A 26812-nucleotide genomic window follows, 5' to 3' on the forward strand; every position below is an offset into this window, starting at 1 on the left:
CACCCCAGATAAGGCACCTGTGGAATTCATCTTCAATAATGTCCCTCAGACTTACAAACTGTATTGGGGACTACAGATAAATTAGGCTGTGAATAACAAACATATCATATGGGTTGACCCATTAAATCGTGCCAAAAATTACCCCATTCAAAAGCTCAAGTTTCATCACTTCCTGGAAATGAAAGATAACAATGCACAGCGTACACTCAATATTTGTATTTCCTCTCCCTATGCAGCTTCTCAACCATATGCTCTGCATAAATCTAGGATTACAACTCTGGACATTTATGGAACACAGATGTTCTGTGTATGATGTATGTCAACTACTGATCTGCATTTTCTTATTTTTCAGTTTTAATTTAAATTTGACAGTTTTGACTGTTGTGTAAGAACATTACCAAAAAAACCCAAACCTTATTAGTGTAGATTTAGAGAAGTTTCATTATTAGCCTGTAAAAATAATCGTTGACATTAGGATTCTACCTAGAAAGGCCTCATGACTGGCAGTCACATACTTCCTCAGAGGCATTTTACCCTTCCTATATGTACTTCTTGGCCAGTAAGTGATGGAAACATATATGTCCTTATTGCCAAAGTATGTTCCAGTTACTGGAAAGAGTAATAAAGTGGGATAAACAATATAATGGATTCATATTACACATAAAACTTTCCAGGTCCTTCTGCCCTTCTCCAAAATACTGTTAACATGCACAAATATCTCTAAATGTTTATGAGAGACAGAAATAAAATGATTCAGTATTATACTACTCTACTTTCCAGATTAATTCCCCTAAATATCTCAGGTATCTCTAATATTAGGCAGAAAGACAAAAAAACCAAGCCCCTTCCAGATACAGCATAAGCTAAAGGGTAGAAAATTGCATATCTTCCAACAGCAGCAACAATTCTCTTTTATATTTCTCTTTTACTTCAGCCTATCCTAACAGGTTCTATAAATCTAGTTTTCTATATTATACCAGCTTTCACCCTAAAAAAAAAAAATAGTTCTGATTTGCATTAAGCAGTTCACTCAACACAAAATCACTCAATTCCATTTGTTCAGTATTGATTTTTACCTCAAAAACTTCTTCATCCAGAATCCTGGTTCCAAAGACAGTGATGCCATTGGTGTCCACAACTGTTTTGTCACTTCTTTCAAGTGGTTTTGTTGTTTTTTTGTTACAGTCAACAATCATTGTAACACTTTTTTTCTCCACACTGATAGCTACTCGATGCCACCTATTAAAAAGAAAGCAACATAATTCTACTGTAATTTATGTTTTTAAAACTAGGTCATTGTTGCCTTATCTAGTTTATTACAGATTTCTGCAACATCGAGTCACAGATAAAATTTTAAATGTCTTCATTTATCTCCTTCTTTCATACATACGCAAATGTACACAATGTTTTGTCTATGCACTACGTAACTTCTGTCCCTTAGTACAAAGGAATCCGACCCATAGCTCATTGTGAATATCCTATATAAGAGGAAGCTGAAGATGACCTTCTCTGAAGTTTTACCCAGAGAACATCAGTAAACTCAATTGAAGTGAGGGCACTATTTACATTTTATTAGACTGAATGATCTGACTGCAGGTTTTTATTAATATGTTCGATTTTCCAAATTACTTAAGGAATCACTTGTGCAAATATATTTAAGTCAGCAGCTTGTTTTCATAGTTATTTCCATTTTACTATTTGTTCTGTGATCTATCACCAAAATTTTACAGTGTTCTTTTGCTTATTTGAATGTATCCCATAGCTATAGAGATCTTTCAAAGCTGTACAACAGTTCCAACACAGATGCTTTTCCAGATACATATACTTAGAAAAGCTTGCCAATATTCCTGCAAGAATACCTTTGCCTACATAAATATTCACCAAAAAGTGAAAGTAGTGATTCAGAATACTGACAAATTATTTTAAAGACATCTGAGAATTAAGTTTTGTACCATTTGTCCAACTAGGTGCTTCAGGAAACTTAATTATCATGACAGACCACATTAATTTAGTGAGCCTTCCTGCTATGACAACTTAAATATGTAAGAGCAAGAGCAGGCCACTCTGTAATGTAATATGGAGAAAAGCATCAAAGAATCTTTGATAGACCAGGGCATAAAGTGTCAAAGTACGTCATATTAGTGACTGGTAAGAGGAAGGCTGGAATCAAATTATTTTAGTTGGCATTTATGGCCCTGAGGTTGTCTAAATCAGAGAGACAGCTTAGATCAGTGTTACAAAGAACTTCTGTATGTCAAAAGGGACACCTCGAAGCTAATGGAATCTGACTGCTAAACAGCATCACTGAGCCAGAACCCTAATTCCATGTTTTCTCTGGAACGCGGTTAAACATTATCATTATAAAAGCAAACTGTCTATGCATCCTTAGGCACATTACACTGTTTATGCTTTTTAAATATATCTCATTTTGAGATGAAGATTGTTGTCCTAGATCCTTCATAAAATAGCTGAGTCAAAAGAAAATTGTTGGTATATCTTTTGAAAGCATGTAGAAGCTGAAAGCACAAAATCACAGTTCACTGTGCATAAGATTAACTCCAGTTGATTTAGAAGTTGTATAGTCTCACTGCAGGAAGTTGTACCAAACCAAATTCATTTTGATTTCTTAATTTTTATCAGTTTCTCAACATTTTGGGTGAAATTCTCAATTCCATGTCAAATCTTTGTCATTTAGAGGAAGTCAATGCCAAAAAAAAGTTTCCTACTTTGTTTTATCACTCCTTCTGCTACAGAAATGTATCAGGCTTAGATTTCATAGTATAATTCCATTCTCTGGTAATATAAGGGCTAGAAGACAATGATATTTTTCTTTTTTTATCCTTTATTCTTTATAATTATTTCATTACAGTTGAATTTTTGCCCTTTCTTCTCTACCAATTTGTTTTCTTTTGCTTTAATAAAAAATATATTCTATGTATCTCTGGAGACTGTGGCTGCTGGAGACTACAGCACAATACATAAAAAGCCTTCAAAAGAATGAATATCCTTTTACAAGCACTAGAATGACATTCCCAGAGAATGACTGTTTGTCTACAAAGCTAAGTTAGGTACAAAAAATTAAAAACTGCATTAATAACACAATAGTTGTTTGAGATTAATTGCCTTTATTGAGGCACTTGCAGCACTTAGGAATAATTGTTCAGCTTATTCTTCCCCAATTTCCTTATATATAGACATCCCAAACTATTTTATTTATCTGCTGGTTTTGTTCAGAATAGGGGAAATTCTATGCTGTCTTGTCAACTTGTCTTCACTCTGCCTATCACTTTCAAATGGGAAAAATAGCTCTTCTATTGGGACTATTCCCCAAGTCCTTTTCAAAACAGAGTTTCTTTCTGTATTGCACAGGAAGAATCTTTATCCATTTAGTTCTCATGTGTTTAACTTCTATGACTATTTCTTTACTCTTGATTTATATACATGGCAAATAAAAAAGGTGGTTTGGCTTTATTTGTAGTTGTATGCACCATCTGAAGCTAGAACTGTATTCTGCTGCAAAGGTTCTCTGTTTTTTGTACCACAGCTGTCCAGCTAGCTGGAAATTGTGTTACTGATGTATTTAAGTATTTAAAATATCTATTTGTAAAGACCATAATCACCTATACAGTGGTCTGTGGTATTATTTTTCATCTTAAAATTTTACACTTACTTGCCATCAGCAATGTTGACTGTTCTAAAAAGAGGATAGTCTTCTGGGGCAGGTTTGCCATTTTGGTCTTCAAACAGGAAGACAGGGGATCTACCAACTTCAACACCTACTTGCTGAATTCCTTGCTCATTGTAGACAGACAGAAGAAAGGACTGGATACCCTTTTTGGGTTTTACTGTCATTAATATCGAAAAATCTTCTGGAAAATCTCCACCTGTAAACAAAGTGACGTATACACAGTTACAAATTGAGAAAAGATGATACATTCTCTAAAGGTTTGCATTTTTCTATAAGCACAGAGGGTCCTGCACCCAAACTACTAGGGGTTTTTAATTCTCAAAAATGAATACATAAAAAATGACACTACAAAATTTTAACTATTTTTTTCTTTCTGGTCTCACTTTAATTCCTGAAAGATATACCTTAATGGTTCTTATAAACATAACTTGTAAATCCATCATGAGTTTCTGTAATAATACAATATATGCAAGAACAATGATAGTTTCACATTCATTTTTTTTCTACTCATATTCTTTTTAGCAATCTTCTAATTTAAAACTATGCACTGCAATTTCTCGCAACAAAGTAAGTATCCATATTATAGCTAGTATGTTCCAAGGTACTTCCATTTCCCTTGACAAACACTTGTTTTATTTCTTTCTCACAATATATATATTTGAGAATTTCTGGAATAATGTTGTGTATAACACTGAAAAAATACATAACTAGTTTTATTTAATAGGATCTTTAGGCAAAAATCAAAGAACATTTCATTTTCATTTATTCCCTGATGCTTTCTCTTTGAAGTAGAGATATAATAAATCATTGTTCTAGCCTTTACGACTAAAAATAAACAAAATTAAAAGTGGATATAGCTTGTTTATAAAAGAAGGACTGAAGTTTTTACTCAGTACTGCTCCTGTTGAATCTGGTGATAAATCTGCATTTTACTTGATGTGAAAGTCCCTTCCGCTTAATACAAATGAAGTGTAAGACAGATTCTAGAATTCAGAATATACATCGGATCCGTGTGGCTTCAGCTGAATTTGACATGCAAAAAATAGAGGAATTAGACTCTAATTATAGTGTTGGCAATAATATAACTGCAACTTTGTGTGCATGAGAGTGGGTACGATGTTCTTAAACATTTTAATAACATACAATAAGTTTTAATAAAATAATGTTACATTTTGTAATGAATAACAGCACATAAGACTTGAACATCAAAAGTTGATTTAGGAATTGATTCTTTAATGGAGAATATGAACCAGCAGTGTGCCCAGGTGGCCAAGGAGGCCAATAGCATCCTGGCTTGTATCCAAAACAGTGTGGCCAGCAGGAGAAGGGACATGATCGTCCCCCTGTGCTCATCACTGCTGAGGCTGCACCTCAAATACCATGTTCAGTTTTGGGCCACTCACTGCAGGAGGGACATAGAGGTGCTGGAGCGCGTCCAGAGATGGGCAATGAGGCTGGTGAAGGGTCTAGAGAACAATCGTACTGAGGAATGGTTGAGGGACTGGGGTTGTTTAGTCATGGAGAAAAGAGGCTCAGGGAGACCTTTACTGCTCCCTACAACTAGCTGAAAAGAGGCTGTAGTAAGGGGGGTGTCAGTCTCTACTCCCAGATAACTAGCAACAAGACAAGAGGAAACAGACTGAAGTTATGCCAGGGGAGGTTTACATTGGATGTTAGGAAAAAATTCTTCACTGAAACGGTGGTCAAGCATTGGAACAGGCTGCCCAGGGAAGTGGTGGAGTAACCATCCCTGGAGGTAATTAAAAATGGGTAGATGGGGTCCTGAGCAACATGATTTAGTGATGTCTAAATTGCCAGTCCTGATGATCTCAAAGGTCTTTTCCAACCTAAATGGTTCTAGAACTCTATGAAAAAACAGACATAGAACTCTATGAAAAAATATGACAAAACAGGTCTTGCGGGAGAACTCTTTCAGGATACTAGAGTCTTCCATGAAGACAAGATATTGATGGCATTAACTCTTCAGTTACAATATGAAAACAAAACCCATAAAATCTTCACTGCTTTTTAAACTACATACTACTTTCTAAAACAGAAAATCCCTAGTCTTACACTTACTATATTGTCTGCTGCAATGTTGTTTCATGTGCTTTCTACCATACTTATGACTGTTTTTGGAGAAGACTGTTGAAACACTCAAGTAATATAGGCAGCTTTAGGGCTTCTTTTGACATCTTACTTTGAAGGGATCAAAGCTCAATAAATAGCAACATATCATTTACTCTGCTGAGCCTTTGGTCAAGCTTTTGAATGACAAAGCAAAACTGCTGGTTTACATATTAAACTAAACTGTATGTTATACCTTTCAACATCAGAGTAAACAAATGACCAAAAAAAAAAAAAAGAAAAAGAAAGAGAAAATATGACTGTCAACAAAGGCCAAAGAAATGCTTTGAAAAGCACTGAACAACTGACCTGCCAGCACTGTTAATCTGAACACAATATGTTCAAAATGCTTAAGGCAGGTGGCACTAATTCAGCTAGTCTGGGCAAGTGCTCTTCAAACGGATAATATCCTATAAAAAAACCACCTGAGAGCTTTCTAAGAAAGGTGGCTGAAAATGAGTCATGTGCCTCAGTTCAGTGGTTTCTGTTATCACTGCTATGACATAATATTCCCAAATATTTTTTCTTGTATCTACATTGTGTAATTATAAGTAAATTTCCTCCAAACACAGTTTTGATTGAAAAAGTAAAAAAAAAATAATTAACGACACTAATGTAAAATTTTATGTATTGCTATGTATATATAGTACTTGGACACATTTCTGGAATAGTTATCAAAGTCTTCTCAACTAATTTCTATTTATTGGTATGGCTCTATTTTAACAATAACCAAAAGTAAAAATTGCAGGGAAAATTGCTAGAACAAACTTTGTATGTATCTGGGTTGCCATTCCTGTCATTCCTATATGCTTTTGTAAAAGACAACTAAGAACATATAAACAAACAGTACAACAAAAATCTAAGCAGTTATCTTTACAATTATATAATGCGTTCCAGTGCAGTGAAATCAATGCCTGTTATATTCTAGGCAGCTGGTAAATATCGTTAGATCAGTTTTAAAAGATGGATATATTGATGCTCCCAGCTTTTGCCATACATATCTCCCCTTGAGCTACAGTAGCTAAAAGATACCTATACTTCCTGATGAGTCATAAAAGTCAGATTAACACAAGCATATGATGCATTACAACTTGCACTGTTTAGCTAAAATTATGTCTCACAACTCAGTCTGGATATTTCTGTTGTCTTTCCACTACTATAGAGCACTAAGAAAAAGCGACATGATCACTCAAATATCTCCAAGAATAATCTCTGAAAAATAATAATTTCTTGTGGTGGGGAGGGGATGCCTATTTCACAAGATTCCAAAGGAAGTAGTTACCATAATCATCTCCAAAAACTTGTTCCTAGGTTCTTTACTGAAGTAGAGGACAGCATGACACTTTCCTGCGTTAAAGCAAAGATTTATGGTGGCTTCTTTTTATACTGTGATTGAGCAATGCTTTTTATTTGTCTCCTGCACACAGAAGTGTTGCAACAGATTGGTAAAATCAAGCAAACTCATTCCAGTTGTCCAGCAGAAACTGAAAGCATTAATAAGAAGGGTACCTAAATTAAGGCAAAGTCTATAGAAACATACGTGTCAGCCAGCAACACAAGGTACTTATTTGTTCTGGCATTCAAGAATCATATGAACAGTTATTACTGCAGCTGCCAGATCTCCTCTTTTATTGCTACAATTTGATTCATGAATATAGTACAAGTCAATCCAAGCGCTCAGACTTCCAGCTCCAGGCTCTTAGGTTTTGATTTAGCAGAAGGTGCTTGTACTGTTCTAAACTTTAAAAAAATACCAGTGATTCCAAGTCAGTTTAATATTCTTACCAGTTGTATTAAATGCTCATTTAAAGTTTTGTTGTACCACTTGGCTTCAGTGACACATATTGTAAAACTCAGGATATGAAGGTGCCGACTTAATTACACTGTCCAACCCGTGCAATCATTCAATACGATGGATTATTTTTGCATTTTTTAAAGAAAGAGCAGCCCATATTTTTTTAACCTTACTTAGGTGAAGTAATAATTAACTATATACATGAACACCAGCAGGACATGTAGACTGTAATGTGCCATTTAGTGAGTAATATATTCAGCTGGATAGCTCTATTACTATGTGTATCTTTGTCGAGAGGATATATTAAAAACTGAAGAACTGTGTTAAAAAACAGTATAAACATGATATCTGTAGTGAATTTTATTTTGATCTTCCATGAATAAAAAAGTAAACTGATGGGTTAGGTGAGCATGTAGGTTATCCTCAAACTATGTATAGCTGTTTCCCATGCTGCTCTGGGAATGCGGGAATGCATTATTACTATAAATAATCTGTATTTCCCCCCTTTAATAGATCTTGGATGATATCTATATGATTTCTACTTTGAAAGACAAAAAAGAAAGTATTTTTCTTTGCCAACATCGAATCTGTATGTTTATAGACAGACTTGTTCAAACTATGCATGATATATCAAAGCAGAAAAAATTAGGTGTTCCATGATTTTGGTTTTTAATACTCATCATTTTCCTCAAGAGTTTGCGTCAAGAGACAAGTGAGAGAAAAATAATGGAATAAAGATCTCTTCTCAACATGCAAAGTATATTTTCCAAAACATGATTATTTCATTTCAGAGAAATTTGAGAGAAGATAGAATCACATTACCTGTTATCCACAACTATCCTTGTTTAGTTTCCCAAATTCCCAGATATTCTTAGGTAATTCTTAACAGATGGTACTTCTGAGACTGATTTTTGCAGTGGCCAACCACAACTAATTTTTACCACTGCAGCATTACTCCAGGAAGTATTGCTTTTAAATGGACTACTGAAACTGAAGGTAACTTCCCACAGCTAGCAAATAAGCTTTCCATCAGATTGCATCATGACAGAACAGGTAAAATGACTTACAGGCCAATTCTGCCAGTGACATATAATTTGATGAAGAGCTTTATAACTGAAGCCAATAAAAACTGATTCATTCAGTGGATAAAGGATATGTCCTAGCATTTGTAGGCAGGCCCAGCTCTAGGGGTAACAGAAGTGTTTTGGTACTGGTGATAGACTACATGCTGTGCTTTAGATACCATAAAAAACATAGGCAGTAAGATAGTTTACCAAAGTAATAGCTTTCTGACAATCTTACCTGGGTACAGCTGCTTTGTTGGGGCACTTAGCTGAGCAGATTTTGAAACTCTGTAGGCAACATCTGATCCTTTTGAATCCCTTCTGTTTGTGCAAAATCCTGCTGTTCTTGATACTCCTTCTGGTGAATTGTGAAATTCTAACGCTTTTAGCACATCAACAGGTTCAGCTGACAGAGGAAAAAAACCAATAAAGTTACTCGTCTTGCATCTCTACAGTATGAAGCCTCTAAAAAGGATAATTTCATTGCAACAGCATATGTATAATCATAGCAGTAGCTGCTTCCTATTTTGAATTATTGCAAATTACTCCTACACTAGAATACTATTTTAACAGGACTCTTCATTTTTAAATATATGAGTTCATCCCATCCAATGTAATTGTTACGATCAGATTTTCAAACTACTTGACTACAAACTGAAAATCACTGTTTCCCAGATGCAAAGAATCTTGGTAATTGAAACGTACAACACATTCTTTTAATGAGTAATTTCTAAGAAATGGAGCTAAGAAGTTATTTTAAAACTTTACACAAAAGTTTCAGAAGCATTGAGCTGCTAATAATCTGCTATCAGAAACTCTTCCATTGCTAACATGATATTATATTCTGATTACATATGACTGCTTTGTCAGACACAAAGTGATAAGGAAGAAGCTAATCTTGTTTCTCATCCAGTTGGAGAAACAAAAACATATCTGCTTTGCCTGCAAGGAGCGAATGGACTGAATCACAATTATTCTCTATTTCCAAGTTAAAATTCAAATGAACTCGCTTTGTACTTTAGAACTCAGGTACAATCAGGTTGCATTTATGCTCACATCCAACAATTTAAAGTTGAAATCCCGAGCTGCTTCTGCACTGATAGATACAAAGTTATTTTTATATATATAGCCTTAATCTACAAATATTACATACTTATAATACATATATTACAATATATATAACATATACAAAGCCTTAATCTATAAAAAATCACCATGGCAGAAAGGCTAAGTATTGAATGGACAAGCACTTCAGCAGAGGCAGTGAGAGAACATGGTATGCTTGCTGCATATCTTTTCTCAGAAAAAAAACCAAGGTATTCATTCTCATACTCCCTACAGATCATTAGCTTCACTAATTTATTTCTTTGAGTGAAAACAGGATTTCAACAATCCATTTTTTAACTGGGACTATTCTGCCTTTTTTATGATGGCAAACTTGTAATCACATTTGGAAAGACAAAGTTTTACATGACTTTTACTGTTAAAGCTGAGAAATGTGTTTGGTTAATCTGACGATTCTTCATGTCTTTGAACTGCACTGTGGCATTAACTATAGCTAATTAATTCTTTGTTATCATTAATTTCATGTATCAACAAATATAAACTTAAGGCCCAAAATTCATTGTGTGTGAATATTCAACTATTTGAATAACTATTTGCAAACAACAAGAGTGTTAAAACACAGGCAAAGTGATATTCTAATTACAGTCACTGATGGTACATCTGTACCTTCTTTTCTTACTATTTGTACAGTTCTAGGCAGTATTACTAATTTTTTGTCACTGTAGTATCTCAGAAGTCACTTTAGTATATTCACTATCAAAGTTTAACTAGTTCATCTTATTTATCTCCTGGCATTGCCAAATACAAAGAACTCAACTTTGCGGTTAAGCCTATTTTTTAATAACACCATGGATATAATGTATTTTCTGTAGGTATTACACACAAGTTACTATCATACTGAAGGAAGTCACCTTTTTTCTGGTAATCAATGGCTATTTTTGCAGTACCTATAATAATTTGAATCAACAAAGTAATACAGAACCAGTCACTGGAAATATTAGTAAAAATTCCAAGTCACTATATAAGTCAACCACTGCTACATTCCTTTTTCCTTTGCTCTCTTCTATAATTTGTACCAGATTCTTCATTATTTTTTAGAATAATGCCTGTTCTTTGCTTGGCTGACTGGGAGAGTATTCACCCATAAACAAGATTATTCCTTACTCCCTGCTAGTTTTGCTGCTAAAAACCGTCCAGACAAGAAACAGAATAATAGAACAATCTTCAAACCACAAATTCCAAATAATAAGAACATTTAATTAACAGTCCATAGAAGACATTATTTCTGCAAACTGTGCTTCACAAAATGTAAACAGCAAACAGACTAGTCAGTTTAAAAGGATTTCAAGAAGTGTAACTTGCCATAGAAACAACTTATATGAAATTATGCAAAAAAGGTAATTATTCTATATCCAAAGATAACATGACTGACTTACTAAATACTTACAGATCACAAGTAACAGAAACTGCTTCCCTAATTTATGTAAAAGACGTCAGACAGCCAGTTTGACCAACAGTTAAAAAGTAAATAAATCCTTTAGGCGTCTTTAGATAAACCAGGCAGGAATGGATAAGTTTTAATATGCTTCTTTACAGAGATTTGCTTTTGATATAAACCAACATATCATTCAGTCTGTGAAATAAACAGACTGATTTTGTGCCTGTTCCTCATAAGTGTTCTTGCAAGATTTTTGTGTGTGTCATTATTTAACCTGGGCTCAACTCTCATCAAATGCACACATTAGGATGCAGCCAATCCTATATTTTAGCTAGGAGGATGCTGGCCTGGAAGTCTCCTCACAGTTATTATTGCCATCTTACAGCTGAAAACAGGGCTCACTATGTATAGCACTTCTTCCCTACAGCCTTGCATAGGGCTACCTTATATTGGGGTTTCCAGAGAAACACCCTCTTTTTGCTAGTGGAAATTTTGTCTCAGTGAATTTCAGGTTTTCTTCACATTTTCTGGAACTATGGCAACCTAGTTGGAGCCAGTGTTCAGTAATCCTGATGAGGCTGCCATGACATTAGTCTTAAAATTCTTTATGAGCTCTCTGTGTAGGTTCAGATGATCTACTCAATGCCTCTACAGAAAGCACCAGACACAGTTGCTCTCAATATGCCACAAAGCACACGTGTAGGAATCCAGTCAAAAATAAACAGCTCTTGAAAAACCGCAGCACTTAGATCCTAACTGGTTAGAGTTAACCTGTTTGAAGAATAAAGGATGATGGAGAAGCCCGCGCACACCCAACATTAGCCTGCTTAGAAATCAGGGAAAGACAAAGTCAGGGAAAAGCATAGTCTGGAAGCTATCAGGTGAAACTGTGGCTTCTTTCTGCCAGTTTCTGTAGGCTCTGCAGTGCCCAGTGTCACTGTATTCTGGGAGCTTCAGCTCTTCCTGATAACTGCCTCTTCTCTAGCATTCTGCTCCCATGCAGTTTCTGGGAATGGTAAGAAATAGCCAGAAACTACACTGGTGCTAAGGCCATGCACTTTGCCTGTTTGCATGGTCCACAAATTAAGATTACATCTTATATTTATATGGGACAACATTAATGTAACCCATACATTGGCAAATCTATGGTCTCTCACAAGAACTTCCTTTACAGTGTGCCTAAAGCAGGTTAGTTAAATGATTTTTCCTTCTAGGCTATTTTCCTTAGAAAGCTTTCTCATAAGAGAAGTAAAGAAAACTGCAAATTAACAATATATTATTTAATGCTTTTGTATGCTTCCAATGCGGTGCTAAGATTTAAGATGATAAGGAGATAACCAATAAGCATCAAACAGCTCTGTTCACCAGTTCTTGGGGTGCAGTTAATTCTTATGAAACTCAGACATCAGCTTTGAAAACTCAATTCTGCCACGGCAAATTTGACAAAATGTGAGATCCAGAACCTGAAAGTGGGTTCCTTAACGCAGATGTTTACGGCCACACTGCTCCGCTGCTTGAAGGCCACCTCCTGCAGGCAAGCTGAACAAAGCCACAAGATAACCTTTTGAAAAGAAGTCTGTGTTCATTGGGGGAAGCCTGCATTTTTCAGATTAAGCTCTCCTGAGTTTCAAACAGCAGTCAGAAAGCAAGTTGCTACTGTGTTACTTTCTCACTGATAGAAAAACCAACTGCAGGGGATCAACCTTTTCACTTAATATTATAATGCAAAATTCAACAGCATGTGTCCCTGTTTCAAAAAAGTTCAGAGACATGCAACTTTCACTGACTCTAACAGACTATACAGTAGTGTCCAGAGAGGTAGTGTTTAAAAGTGCTTGGATTTCTGCAATGGCAAAGGAGAATTTTTCAAAAATCCTATTTTAGAAGGCAGAATTGCATGAGATGGAAAACTGAGTGTCCTAGTACCTTTCAAGATACCAAACTATTAATCACTTAGCTCCAGCATAAGTTCCTGGTTTTCACAAATAAAGAAAGTAAAGCACACACAAAAATTAGTGGCGTAACATCTCAAGACCTGAAATAACTTGTAATTTGCAATATTTAAAATTGTAGAACCAAATTCTGGTCTTCATTACTGTGGTATGTCTGAAGTACATCCATTCACTCAACGAGCTTGCCATATTTATAGTGGTATGGATAAGAACATTTGTCCCAGAACATTTCATATTAAATATAACTTCAAACCCATATTTAGTCTTCTTTTGCTTTCCTTTTAGCTTTCTTCCATCTGAACTAAGTAAGAACCTTAAGGGGGGGGGGGCGGGGGGGGGAAGACAGATTGACAGAAATATAAAAATCTTCTAAACTGCTTTAAATTCTACTAAAATAAGTGTCAAATCATGTTAACTAAAAGAAGAAATAACACACCCCCAACTTTTGTCAGCCTATCTCTGCTGGAAATTAAAAGGATTCAGTGGAGTTTGGTAGTTGTAAACTGGATGCTAGATCACATTTTCACACTGTCAGGACAGAATATCGGGAGTGAATTATATGAGGGAAATTTCATGTGTTTCCTTTTTGTTTGGAGAGGAAAATAATGCATATAAAAACCTGCTTCCAATTTTAGGTAGCATTTTCAAGCTGGACTTCCTATATATACAATGATACATCTATTTTAAAGGCCATGACAATGCATTCTAGTCAATGAATTAATAAAAACGTATTCTAAAAAATATAATGCAATTATAGATTGAAAAAGAACCTCTGTGAAAATCTAGGCTACATTTTCGTCATATATTCACAATTAAAAATATCATAGCTTTCATTTCATTCCACATTTGCTAAATTGAATAAAATCTGTTAATATATCATTCCTATTAATATTGATACGACATATATGGATCAAATTCTGATGCCTTTATATAGCATTATACCTAACAACTATTGCCATTGTTCAATGTGACGACTTCTGGAGTTAAGTAGAAGCTGTGAAAACAGCAGATTCATTTATGATACATTATCATGTCATAAACAGCAACTATTATACAAGATCAGAGGACTTGCTTCCTTCACTTTGACTTCCTAATACATTTGAGCTGGAATCTGTTACATAATATGGGTCTCCTTTTCTCTTGGTGGAAACTGTCTGCGGAGGAGGTTCCCAGGTACCGTAACATTGTGGTTTAACACCAGCCATCTACTAAGTACCATGCAGCTGCTTGCTCACACCCCTTACTCCCCCAGCCCGTGGTGGGATGGGGAGGAGAATCAGAAAGAAGTAAAACCTATTGATTTAGATAAGAACAGTTTAATAATTGAAATAAAATAACAATAACAACAACAATGATAATAATGAAGAGGAGAGGGAGAGAGAGGAGAGAGACAAATAAAACCCAAGGAGTAAAAAAACCAAGTGATGCACAACACAATTGCTCACCACCTGCTGACAGATGCCTAGCCAAGCCCCGAGCAGCAATCAGCGGCCCCCAGGTCTATGCCCTGTGGTATGGAGTATCCCTTCGGCTAGTTTGGGTCAGCTGCCCTGGCTGCGTCCCCTCCCAACTTCTTGTATATCTGCTCACTGGCAGAGGATGGGAAACTTGAAAGTCCTTGGTTAGAGTAAGCACTACCCAACAACAACAAAAACCATCAGTGTGTTATCAACATTATTCCTGTACTAAATGCAAAACACAGCACTGTACCAGCTACTAGGAAGAAAATTAACTCTATCCCAGCTGAAACCATGACACATAACAATACAGGTTATGGTATCAGAGAAACAAGGGACTGAGAAACTGTACAACAATGCAGAAACTAAAGCCCTTTGGACACACAGTCTGTGCTGACGACTTATTCAAGATATGACATCAAGCCTCCTTAAGGATGACTTCAGTTTTCAGTATGAATGCTTAGCATTTCCACATCGCTTTATGGGAATGCTTCTTGTAGCCAACCACATAACCCTAGATAAAAGGATACACATTACAAGACAGTGACAAGTTTTATCAGATGCAAGAAAATTTGCACTGGAATGGTCAGGTCTGGTTCATAACATTTAGATTTATTTAAATGCAGATGGTAATTAAAGTAACGGTATTTAATCATGCCTTCTTAGTTTATAAAGTAGGTATCCTGTCTGTAACAGAGATCATGGCAAACAATATCTTAGTGATAGGCAAAATTTCTCGTTTGTGCTTCAGCAGCCACCATTAAAATTCTGCATTGTGACAAAGCCCATCTAACCCTGCAACAGCAAACTGTACAAAAAAAAAAAAAAAAAAGTGGATCAACAGAGCATCTAATGCCAGCAATGTTGTCCTTGGAATTAGACCAGCAGCAATTGTTTGGGGAAAAAAGGGGTCAAACTATACATATTACCTTCTAGCTACAATCATGTTGTAAGGTTAATTGTCTTATTTTAAACAATTTTGCATTTATGAGAATGTTTTGATTTACAACAGATGCTTTTTTTACAATTTTCTAGCTACTGAACAACTGCAGCAATGATCCAAACCCATAAGAAGTTCTCCATATAGGCTTACTTAAATCACATAGGTTTAAGCCCGCAGTGAGTGACATTAATGTAAATGCTAGGCATTAAAATGTTAGGCCATTAACACACACTGAAAATAGAGCTTTATTGTTTCACGTAGGTAGAATGTTCCATCCTCTGTCGCTCTAAGCAGTTAATGTGTATGTGTCAATAAACTTACACTTCGAAATATGAAACACTTGAGCTCCTGTTTCTTAGAATACATATCAGCTTCCACTCACAGTATCTTACTAGCAATTTAAGTCTGTTGGCTGTCACAATCAGTTGACAAATTCTGTGTCAGATGCATTTCATTGATAGAAAATGACCTGGACACTATTACTAGAAATGTTTTTTATTTGCAGAAGAAAAAAAATTTCTGCATACTTGTGAGTGTTTCCTCTGAAATTCTTTTTAACCTATATAGGCTAATTGGTTATCAGGTTTCTAACCCATCTTTCCTACATAAAGCTGTATTGAGGAGCAGTTTATTGGGTCAGTTCCATGAGTGGCTGCAATTCTCTACTACTGTGGATCTCACTCAGCATTTCAGGTCTTAGATCTTTAGAGGTAAAGCACCCAGAGTGATCCTATCACAGATGCATGTAGTGGTCCTCAGTACACTTGGAATACATACAGATGGAAAAGATATTATTCATTGAACTGGAAGCTCCTTTGAGTGAATTTGATTATTCCTTAAGAGATAACAAAGGAAGTCAAGAATGGACAGCTTTCTTCTGTAGAAGAATTTTCTTCTATACAGAACAGGCTGTACAGAACTTAGAAGCTACAGTGAGAAATGAATACAGCCCTGAAGCTTTTTTAGATAGGCTATACCAAACTTGACATCTATTCTCTTTCTATGAGCTATACAGCAAAGCATTTTTGGATGCAATTAAAGGTGCTGGTGCCCAAGGACTAAATATTTCATGACAGACATTTACTGAAGATAGGGTATACAGCAGAAACAATCACGTGCATTTTCAGAAGGAAGGATTTTGCTGTCAGTCCTCAAAGTGAAACTCTCCAGGGCTGACAGGAAAAGGTGGTGGCAATTTCTGGCTGCAAAATTCATTCCTGTAAAAAATTGTTCAGGGGATGACTCATTTAGAACAAAATATTTTTCTTTTTGTTCAAATGCCTAATAAAGCCTAGAAGTTGAAATCCTATTATATTTAGATTTTGGTGTTGTAACTCCTGGGTCTTAGTCTCTTAATTTTATGAGAGCGAGCTCAGGCACAATGAGCCTTCCCTATTTAAAAGCTACATTGACCTACATAATTTACAAGATGATCCCAGATTGCATGCTGGGGGACATACTTCAAATGCAAATAACTGAAGGGGAAAAAGAAAAAGAGCCAGTATTCTTTACTTTACAGATATGCTGAAGCAAACAGAGTGTGTAACTTCACTATACTAGTAATACCTTTGGCAACTGTGGCTTTTCCTTCTTTAGGTATAGTAAACAGTATTTTTATAATAAACATTATTATATATTTTTCAGATATAATAAACATATAACTTCTTGAGTTATCATAATTCTTCAGCAATTACCTTCTTTTAATCTATGTGAAAGTGAAAATTTATCAGCGATGCCTCTGAAAATAGCCTGTAAGAGTTACAATCAATAACTCTTAACGGGTGAGATACAATCCTGGAGCAGAAAAGAACTTAATTTGCCCCAGTAAAAAGAATTATCTGAGAAATTTAGGGAGACTAACGTTTCTAAATTACTATGATTTTACTCCATATTTTTCCATGGAAATATGTTTCATCCTGCCAGTAATATGTTCCAATGGAACTACCACAAAACTAAAATTTAAAGAGTGTTGAAACATTAATCTTCATAGAATCATAGATTCAGAATCATTTAGGTTGGAAAAGACCTTTAAGATCATCAAGTCCAACCGTTAACCCAGGACTGTCAAGTCAACCACTAAACCATGCCTCTAAATAAATGGAGTGATTTTTTTTAAAGTTTAGTGCAGTTTTATTTCACTGTGACAGATCATTCAAAGAGTAGAAGTTGTTACAGTCTGGTAGGCTAAAATATGTGTATTTTGATGGTACTGATGAAGGGACTCATATTTGTGGACAAGACTTTCAAAATAGGCTACCTATGGTTAGATTTCTAAGTATATATTTAAGACTTAAATAGAATGTACTGGCTGCTCCACAGTTTTTTGAAACTATGCTACCTATTAAAGGCATAATAGCCTACAGTTATTTAGTTTATTTACTTAAAATTGTGAATCTTCATAACTAAGTGGTCCTTTAAGGATTCTCCATGCACTCTACAGGTGGGTAAAGATAAAAACTACTGTGATTAAGGTTTCTAACTGACATGCATTAGATGGTCCAAGCCTTAATGAATGTAAGAGGTGAAAATATTTTCATGAACAAGAACTCGTATGAAAGGGTAACTGGTCTTCAGTATCTTCTGTTGTCCTCTCAGAACAGTGCTGTCAGGCCAGAAAAAGGGAGAAATGTTTTTCTTTCAAAACCAGTCTTAAATACAGATTGTGTCAAAGTTCCTCTACATAGGTTTATTTTAGCTACCATTTGTCAAGCTGTTTTCAGTAGTTGTCCTACTGTGAAACCTGATAACTTTTCCCCTCCTTGCATTCCTTCTCCTAGATTATTAGTCTAGCTTCTGGTTCTATCAACAGTTAGCAAGCAGTTCAGTTTACTAGCTAGACCTAAGTTTGCTAGGGCAGAAAGATTAATAAATGCTGCCACTTCACCAAATTATCAATAAGGAAGCCTTTACTACAGCGTTAGAATCTGGGTTTGTTAAACTGTTAGGTTGTTGACCCATCTATTACAAGAAATCTGTGCTACTTCTAATCTGGTATGGATACTTTTGTTCTTATTTTTACCTTTATACACTTTTACTTATTGTGGGCAGGTATGATGGATATCTTTTAAAAACAGAAACACATACAATTATTATCTATACTTATTAATTCACTGTGTTCTTCATCTGTTAAGCATTAATACAGGAGCAGAACATCCCAAAGCAGGAATTCAGAAGCATGTTATGCCCAAAATGCTTCACTGAGCTTCCCAGTTCTTAGAAAGGACTCCATTACCTTCCCACTGCAGACTAGTTTCTGCATCCCAAGCAATGATTCCCTGCACTTCTGCCATAGGTGTCTAAGCAACAGCACAGGATCAGACACTCTGTCCTTCACATGTCCTACTAGCTAGCTCTCAGCAGATCTGCACTTCCTCACAGGCTTTTGGGGTTGGCAATTTGAGAATCACCTACCTCCCAGCTCTCTACTGAGAGCCCAGACATGTAACAGAAGGCTGTTCTGGGAAAAACCAACAAAAGCATTGGTTCTGCAATGTCCTTTGTGAAGGTTCCAATACTCTTCGTAGATGTCAACCAAAGGACTTTACAGAACTGGATAAAATGAACTCTGTTTTGTGGGCTGCAAATCTGAGTTACAGAGCATCTTCCAGGTACATAAATGAAACCAATTAAGCTGCCTAAAGTAATTACATAGTACTTGTGCAAATCAAGCTGTTTTTTTCCTAGGCACCTAAATATAAATTTATGAGATTCACTGAATATATTTTGCCTATGTATATATTTGTAGAGACACTTCAAGATTGCTTTAGCTGTTAAAATTTTTCCTACATATCAGCTTTTAGATGAATTATGTAATTGGGATCGTGACTGGTGATGTTTTTAGAAAAAGGTGTTATTGCAGTGCTTTCATATTTAATGATTACAAGAACTAGAGATTATCCAGATGCATACAGGAATGCTTTAAATGGCCTATGATTGACTATTTCCCCAACACAGGGCTTGTATGAAACTGCTCAGAACTGGCTACTTCTGTTTCTACACCAGTTATTTGGAAAATTTTCATTGACTTCCTATGCTGCAAAATCCACTAAATACATAATAGTATTTCAATAAAGACAGTCTGTGCATATATGGGATGCATTTTTGATACTAGCTACTAACTATATCTCTTTTTAAAGACCAATCTCTAACAGTTATACAGTAAAAAAAGAAAAATAAACATAAACCCACTTAAACACCATATTGAAACATTCAGATCTTTAATAAGGTTAGCTTGCAAGGCTTGTTTATTTACTGAAAATATTCAGCAAAAAATGAGAACAGTTATTTCTAGGTTTTGTTAGGTTGCACAATTCTGGAGTATAACGCAGGTTTTAGGACTGACATTTCATATTTGCTTTATATACTTCACCACAAAATGTGACTCTTATGACTTAAAACCTTCTTTGAGACTAGATAGCTTGCACTTTTACCACTTGTTCAGCAATACTGACCACAATCAAGCACTAACAACCTGATCCTGATTCCACAAAACGTTTCACTTGTTACTCACAAAATATTGGGATAGTTCATCATCTGGTGCAGACCTGTACTGATCTATCAGTTTACAATATTTTAACATCTGTCTCAATACTCTGTGGAGTTATTCCTATTTCACACCACAGCAGATGATGCCAGAAATGCAGTTCAAGTGCCTAACTATGTTGAGACCTCTGCTAAAGATTCCAAAAGTTCTTTTTGTACAGACAGTGGAGACAGTACTTCCAGCTGTGAAAATCAGCAAAACAAGTATTAAATTCTTGGAGTATCCTGTTTCTATTACCATATCAAAAAAAGACACAGTCTAAAAATGGTCACTGCCACAGGAAGAGACAAGGCGTTTCCTCAGCAATTAAACATGAAAGAAATTGATCCCACTTAAAAAGCTGTCAATCACAGTATTCAGAAATAATCCCAAAAGATTTCAAAAATGCCTTCTAATAAATGGGAGTTTTCAAATGTAGAACATTTGTACATTTTTCAGCTATAAGGAAAAAAAAAAGCAAAACACTGCTAAAGACAAGATTTACAAACTGTGCCATTTAAAGTAACCCTATTTAATTTGATGAACAACTAAATCATTTTTTTAAAGTCATACAACTAAAAACTTTCAGCATACTTTCACTGATGTCAAAGGTATTATCTCCCTTTTGAAAGCAATGCAAGGAAATCAGACCCAATTCTGTATCCTGCTGATATTAGCAGGAATTCCACTTAAGCAGACAGCAAGGCTGTAAACCCTTGAATTTTTTCTTTATTAAAATATTACAATTTAATAACCTATTGGATTACTATGAACATTTGAGAAAAAAGACAGGTAAGGGACAGTGTAGGTAAAACAGACTACAGTAAAACTTTAATAATATGACCATAATTTAACTCATAACTAATATACTAAGTTGATTTGTATTATAGGCAAAGCTTATCTGCCAGTGAGATTCATAGAGGGATCAAGATCTTCATTATTTCAGTCATATTTTATAATACACCTTTTAATTTGCTTTGCAGCAATCACTCTGCTTCTATATATCAGCTCCGCCAAATAATATTTCACATACTGTATGCATTAACGCTTTGACATACAGTGAAGTCCCAGACCCAGAATTTACAAGTTTTTACAACCCCTTACGTGTGATAATGTGCTAAAAGCAATTTAAAGTCCTGCCAGATTCTAGTACTATTGTAATAACCAAGTCGACAATTAATCCTTACATTTACAGTGTGTAAACTTGGTATTTAATAGTGAGTTGTACAGTTATAAGCCCTTGCAACAGGCATGTGTGTTCACCTAATTCCTTTTAAGCCACTGTTCTCTATTGTGCCCATCCAGAGGGCAAATCTTTATCACTGCATGAGACTTCACATTCTCAGGACATCAGAGATTTCTCCCAAGCTCTGCTTAATTTATTCCCCCCTATTATCAACAAATACTCAGAACAACGATAAATTAACCAATGCTGGGAGGATTTTTTCTGAAAAGAAGCAGAGCGCTCTACAGAGAAAAGAAAAGCAACTTCTTAATCTTGCTGGCAGATGGAAACCCTACTGTTCACCACTGTACAAAACAAATCCGGGAGAGACATAATTGCTCCAGTGTGTTTTAGGTATAACTTCACTTCAGTAGTAATGTCATGGCTCTCATTATGCTGCAGCCTTGTTAGAATTAAGGGCCCTGTTTGGAGGAGACCAAATAACTTTGGGCAAGACAGTTGTAAAACTGAGTATGACAGCTCCTTTCCTACATTTTACAGCTGCAATAGTAAACCAATTTTACCAACAATTATTTTGGTTTGGGGTTTTTTGGGGTGTTTTGGTTTTTTGTGTTTTTTTGGTTTGTTTGGGTTTTTTTTTTTGTTGTTTAATAAGCAATCAGAAAGCACCATAGCACCAGGAAAGGTTTTATACCAAAGATTTTTTTCAAGTGACATTCCAGGAATAGGTGCTAGGCACAGAGATTACTTCAACCCAAAACCACTGAATATTTGTGGGTATTCTATATGTACTTATATACAGCTACATTTGTTAAGATATACACAAAACTGAAGTTGCGAAACTTCTTTTCTGCAGAGCTAGTAAATAGACAGTTTCCTGCAGCCTGAATAGTCCTTTCCGGGATCCTTGTGAAGTGTCCTAAATTAAATGTAAAGGTTCACGCTCTGGAGAATCTACAACACATACCAGTCATTTTTCTGTGTCAGATGTATGCTGCTGAAGTTGAAATAATTATTTTACCTTAGAAACAATAATAAAAAAAAATGCCTACATTATATAGAAAAACAGACACATGCAGGTCTCTCTTGCATTATACTGGGAAGACTGGACCATTTCACCTGCTGATCCCTGGGACTCAGAAAAAATTCAGCTAGGACCACTAGCTGAATCTAGTGAAATTGCCCTTTGATTTAATGACTTTTGCTCAATTTGTAAATATTTATCTGAGAACCCCCTGTATATTCTTTTTCAACCTTAAAAGTGAGTTGATCAGTTGGAATCAAATGTGCTTTACATCACCAACAGTTCTGAGAAATTATTCCTTTACTAGTTTAAAACACCTTTTTGTACAGGTTTAGACTAGCCAGACACATTAAACAGTTGTCATTCAAGAAACGGATCCTTATCTCCCCAGTGTAACTTACCAAGCAATTACAAACAAGAAACAGTATTAAGTGTGTTTCCACAAAGAAAACTCTCCTTCTGCCATCAGTAGTGGGCCCAGTTCTGCATTCCTTCTGCACCTAGAACTCCCACTAGTTTCCAAGCCTGTGTGTGGGAAGCACAAGGAACCTTTGTATTTCCCAAGATGACTGTAAGAATCATCTATTCTATATTAGAAACAAATCTGCTTGTTACACAGAAGATCCAAAGTGTATTTTCTATATATAGATTCATAACCTCATTTTCAGTAAGGATTCTAAATCTTTTTGCACTCAGATTAAGAGCTGGGTTTCCATTTGCTTGAAAAAAGCTTATAAATAATAAAAAGACTGATTTTTCATTTCTTGCCCATGAAATTTAAATCAGCATCACAATAGTGCATTGATGCCAGGCCCTTACAAAAAATTTATAGTGTTGAAGCCATGCCATTTCGACTAAATGAGTTTATTCATACCAAACACATTACCAACAGATTTAGTATTAAAGGTGAGGAAGGGGAAAGGAAATCAAAGGATGTCTTTTAAAATACTGAATTTTGTTTACTTTAGCCAAGTCATAAAGCAAAAATATTTTCTAAAAAGAGCTGCTTAAGAGCTGGTGGGCACTGAGCTGACCAAATTATGAGTCACCAGTTTTCCCACTCAGTTTCTTCTCACTTCTGTAATTTTTTCTGTCTGAAGAAGAAATAACTCAAGAGCCCAATCAGATCTTCACACCCCCTTTCTTGGTACAATGAAAGACACCTCATACTTCTTGTTCTTTTTTGTGTTAAATAAAGAAACTTGAAAAAAAGTCAAGAATTTTAGGAATCTTTTGAGGTTTCTCTACATGGAATGAATTCTGTTGTCTTAAAAAGAAGCCGCTGCTATATAATTAACACTTTATACGAATACACTATGTAATTTTCTTTACATAGGAGTAGTTTATGAAAAGACAATTGAATATAGGATTTAATTTAACAAAGTTTATAAGGGCAATGATTCATATTCTACCCACACTCTTATTTAGTCATATTTTTTTACCTGCGGCCGTATGCTGTTTTATTTTATTCCTCCCTATTTTCCCTCTCCTACTTTAAAAATATGAATAATTATATCTTGTTTTATCTTTTAACTACTTTAAATAAGATTAGAATACATGAAAGAAGAGTCAGCAATATCTCGCTTGTACTCTGTTAGGAAATTAGGTCAAATTCTACTCCCTCTGTAGTCAATGGAAAAACTCTTACTGACTTCAATAACAGATCAAGCCCTAAACACACAGCTCCCTGTAGGTTCTAAGCAAATGGCATACTGTATTTCAGAAAAGTTCAAGAACTAAGCTCTTTTCAGAATGCTTCGACAAACATGAGGAGCCTGTAGTTTTATTTTCCTGAAATGTCCTTTATATAGAAGGCAAGAGGAAGGATTTTTAATAAAGCTTTTTAATTTTTAACAGTTACCAAAACCAGATTAGTCTGCCTAATGTTGCTGAATATATTTCAGTAAGCACCAGATAACTTATGTTGATTTTTCCTGAGCTGCTTGGCTTTAGATTTTCTTTTAACTTTTCATTTGCATCCAACCCATTATGTAAAGATAATCTACATAAATCCTACTTCATGAAATCTGTTCTACTGTGAATGGTCACATGAAAAGTGGCGTAAGAAATTTATCATGCCTTTGCGAACAGTATGGCTTCTCGAAGAAACTTATTTCAACATAGTCATGAGGAGCTGAACCCTTGAAGCTCTGCGAGGTTAATTCACCCCGGGGGCAACCCCAGTTAAGTCCGTGGAACTGCAACAGGGACGAAATTTGACCCCTTACAACCCCCGCCAGCAACGGGACCAGCAGGGGGCAGAAGCCCTGATTGATCTGACACCGTCAAGGTTGCGTCCAGGTATAAAGGACTTGAGTGGAAACTGATCACCTCACCGTGCTCCCTCCAGGACGCCTGTTGATTCAGAAAGTGGGAATTCAGATCGAGAAATACCTCGTTAAAATAATAAATGCATAAAGATCAAGCCTTTCTTTTCGAAGCGTTAAGCTCCTTCATGATGTCAGACCCACAGAAAAATAAAAACCTCAGTCCGGCTAGACTGACCCCTAGATGCGCCTGCAGGTTATGGTGGGAGGGAGGGAAGGGTAAAGAAGCACCATTTCCACCCCCGGTAGGAGCGGAAAGCACTCCCATCACCAGAGATTATATACTGCAGCTCCGCGAATGTGAAAGCCCATCTCAAAACGCCAGAGCACCTCGCCGGCACCCAGATGGGATGGCACAGCGGGCGGCCGAGGGCTGTGCCGTGCCGGGGAGCACTGCGGGGGGAGGCAGCGATTCCTTTCAGCTGAAGCTGCCGTCTGGCTCCTGCTCCCACTGCACGTCCCCGGCAGGCTGCACCCTGCCCACCAGGTCCACGGACACCTAAGGGACCACTCGATCCCCCCAGGAAAGCTGCAAAGGGGGAGGACGCTGGGGACGGCGCCGCGGCGCTGACGCCGCCCGTGTGGAGCCCAGGGACCGTCACGCTGAGCCCCCCGAGGCTCCCCCCGCGCCCCCCGCCGGGGCACCTCCGGGCCCGGCGCTGCGCCCACCACCTGCGGGGCGCCGCTGCCGCCGGGAGCTGCTCTCAACGCCTGGCAGAGGGCCGCTTCAAATAGATTTTCTCCTCTCCTCGCGTTCTGGAAAACTTTTTGCCCACTGAAACCCTTTGCAAAGGAAAAAATAAAGAAGCGGAGAATGGAGAAAAGCAGAGCAGAGAGCCTCCACCCCCCAACTTTTCCTTCCTCGCCCCTCCCGAGAAGAAAGCAGATACTTGTAGCTCCATTTCAGCCACAACTCGATGAATTTGACCAGAGTAACGACTCTGTTAAGTTCAACAAAACTGAAAACCGTACACACGCTCCACAAAACCGAGTTTAGTGCTAGAAGAGAAGTCACGCTGTTCAGCGAGTATTTCTTTCATCTCCTCACCCCGCCAGTGCATCCCCTTTACCGCATTAGAAACACATCCAAACTTAAAGGCTGAGGCTGAACAGGAGCCATCCCCCCGCGGCTCCCGGGGGGGACCGTCCCCTGCCTGTGCTGCCGGGGGCTCCCTGCGGGTCTGCGCGCCCCGAGCCGGCCCCAAGCGCCTTCCTACCCTCTCGCCCCCCCCCCAGCACCGGGAGCCGCTCTGACAAGTCTCCTCTGAAACACGGCCCCAGCCGTGCTCTGAGTCCTTCTCCCGAAGGGGTGGAGGGTAGATGCACTCCCCGGCTCCCCTTTGCTTTCTTACCTCCTCTGACCTCTGCTGCCCGGAGAAGGATAGCGAAGGTGATGAACACGGTTACAGCCGAGTCCCAGGGCCACCTTCTCGTTTTCCACCTTGTGGACCATCTCTGCATCTCCATACCGGGCACCCACAAGTGTGAATTAAACCCAGGTGCCTTCAATTTATACCAGCTCCGTCCTTTCCACTGTATTCCCAGAGATGATTTCTCCTATAGAGCCATACGTGATATACCAAGGGGGGATTTCTCTCTCTCACCCCCCTTCCCTCTCTGCCCGGCCTTGCGCAGGCCCCTCCGACCCGTCCTCCCTGGTGCCCTGCCTTCAGACTGAAGAGGGATGAGGGGCTTTAATCAAAATGCAAAGAGCGCCGCATCCCCCTAAAGGCTTCATCCCGTCAGAGGGCTGGGCGAGAGGCTCCCAGGGCCACCCCTGGAGCCCAACTGACAAGCCAGCCGCCAGGCGGAGGCCAATCGCGCAGCTCCCCCGGCCGCCCACAGCACCGCCCTCCGCCGCGGCGGCAGCGCGCCGGCAGCTCCGCGGCCACCGGCCTCTAGCGGCACCGCCGGCCCCCGGGGCGGCAGGGAGCGGCCCTCCCGAAAGCGCTCGGGGAGCGGCGGGGCGGGAGCGAGCCGGGGGACGCCGCTGGGGTGGTTCCCTCACCGGACCACCACTGCCCCCTCCGTTCCGCCGCCCCACGCCGCGCCGCGGGCCCCGGCGCCTGGAGCATGCGCGGTGTCGGCCGCGGCTGCCCTTCGAGCGAGGGGCGGCCGGCGCGAAACGGGGATGCGGTGGAGGAGCGAGCGGGATGGGCTGGGGAGCGACAGTAGGGGCAAGCGGAAAGCTGCGGGAGGCGGACGCCGGGTGGGGGTGCTTGAG

At 37.8% G+C, this 26812-nt stretch overlaps 1 protein-coding gene across 5 annotated transcripts in view; it reads right to left on the minus strand.

Moving 5' to 3' along the window:
• The window catches only part of COL11A1 (collagen type XI alpha 1 chain), a 159038-nt gene extending 132454 nt beyond the window's left edge, over nucleotides 1-26584 (minus strand). For 3 of the 5 annotated variants that reach the window (XM_037404573.1, XM_037404574.1, XM_037404575.1), the window contains exons 1-4: nucleotides 25941-26583; nucleotides 8913-9080; nucleotides 3671-3884; nucleotides 1077-1239 (exon numbers count right to left, since the gene is read on the minus strand). In XM_037404573.1, coding sequence (XP_037260470.1) covers nucleotides 1077-1239; nucleotides 3671-3884; nucleotides 8913-9080; nucleotides 25941-26055 — 660 coding nt within the window. In that variant the 5' untranslated portion in view covers nucleotides 26056-26583. Of the gene's footprint in view, nucleotides 1-1076; nucleotides 1240-3670; nucleotides 3885-8912; nucleotides 9081-25940 lie in introns of all 5 variants that reach the window. The other 2 variants (XM_037404572.1, XM_037404576.1) reach the window with 2 other exon arrangements.
• Nucleotides 26585-26812: the final 228 nt, after the last annotated feature.

Source organism: Falco rusticolus, chromosome 11 (assembly GCF_015220075.1).
Source record: "Falco rusticolus isolate bFalRus1 chromosome 11, bFalRus1.pri, whole genome shotgun sequence".
Lineage (NCBI taxonomy): Eukaryota > Metazoa > Chordata > Aves > Falconiformes > Falconidae > Falco > Falco rusticolus.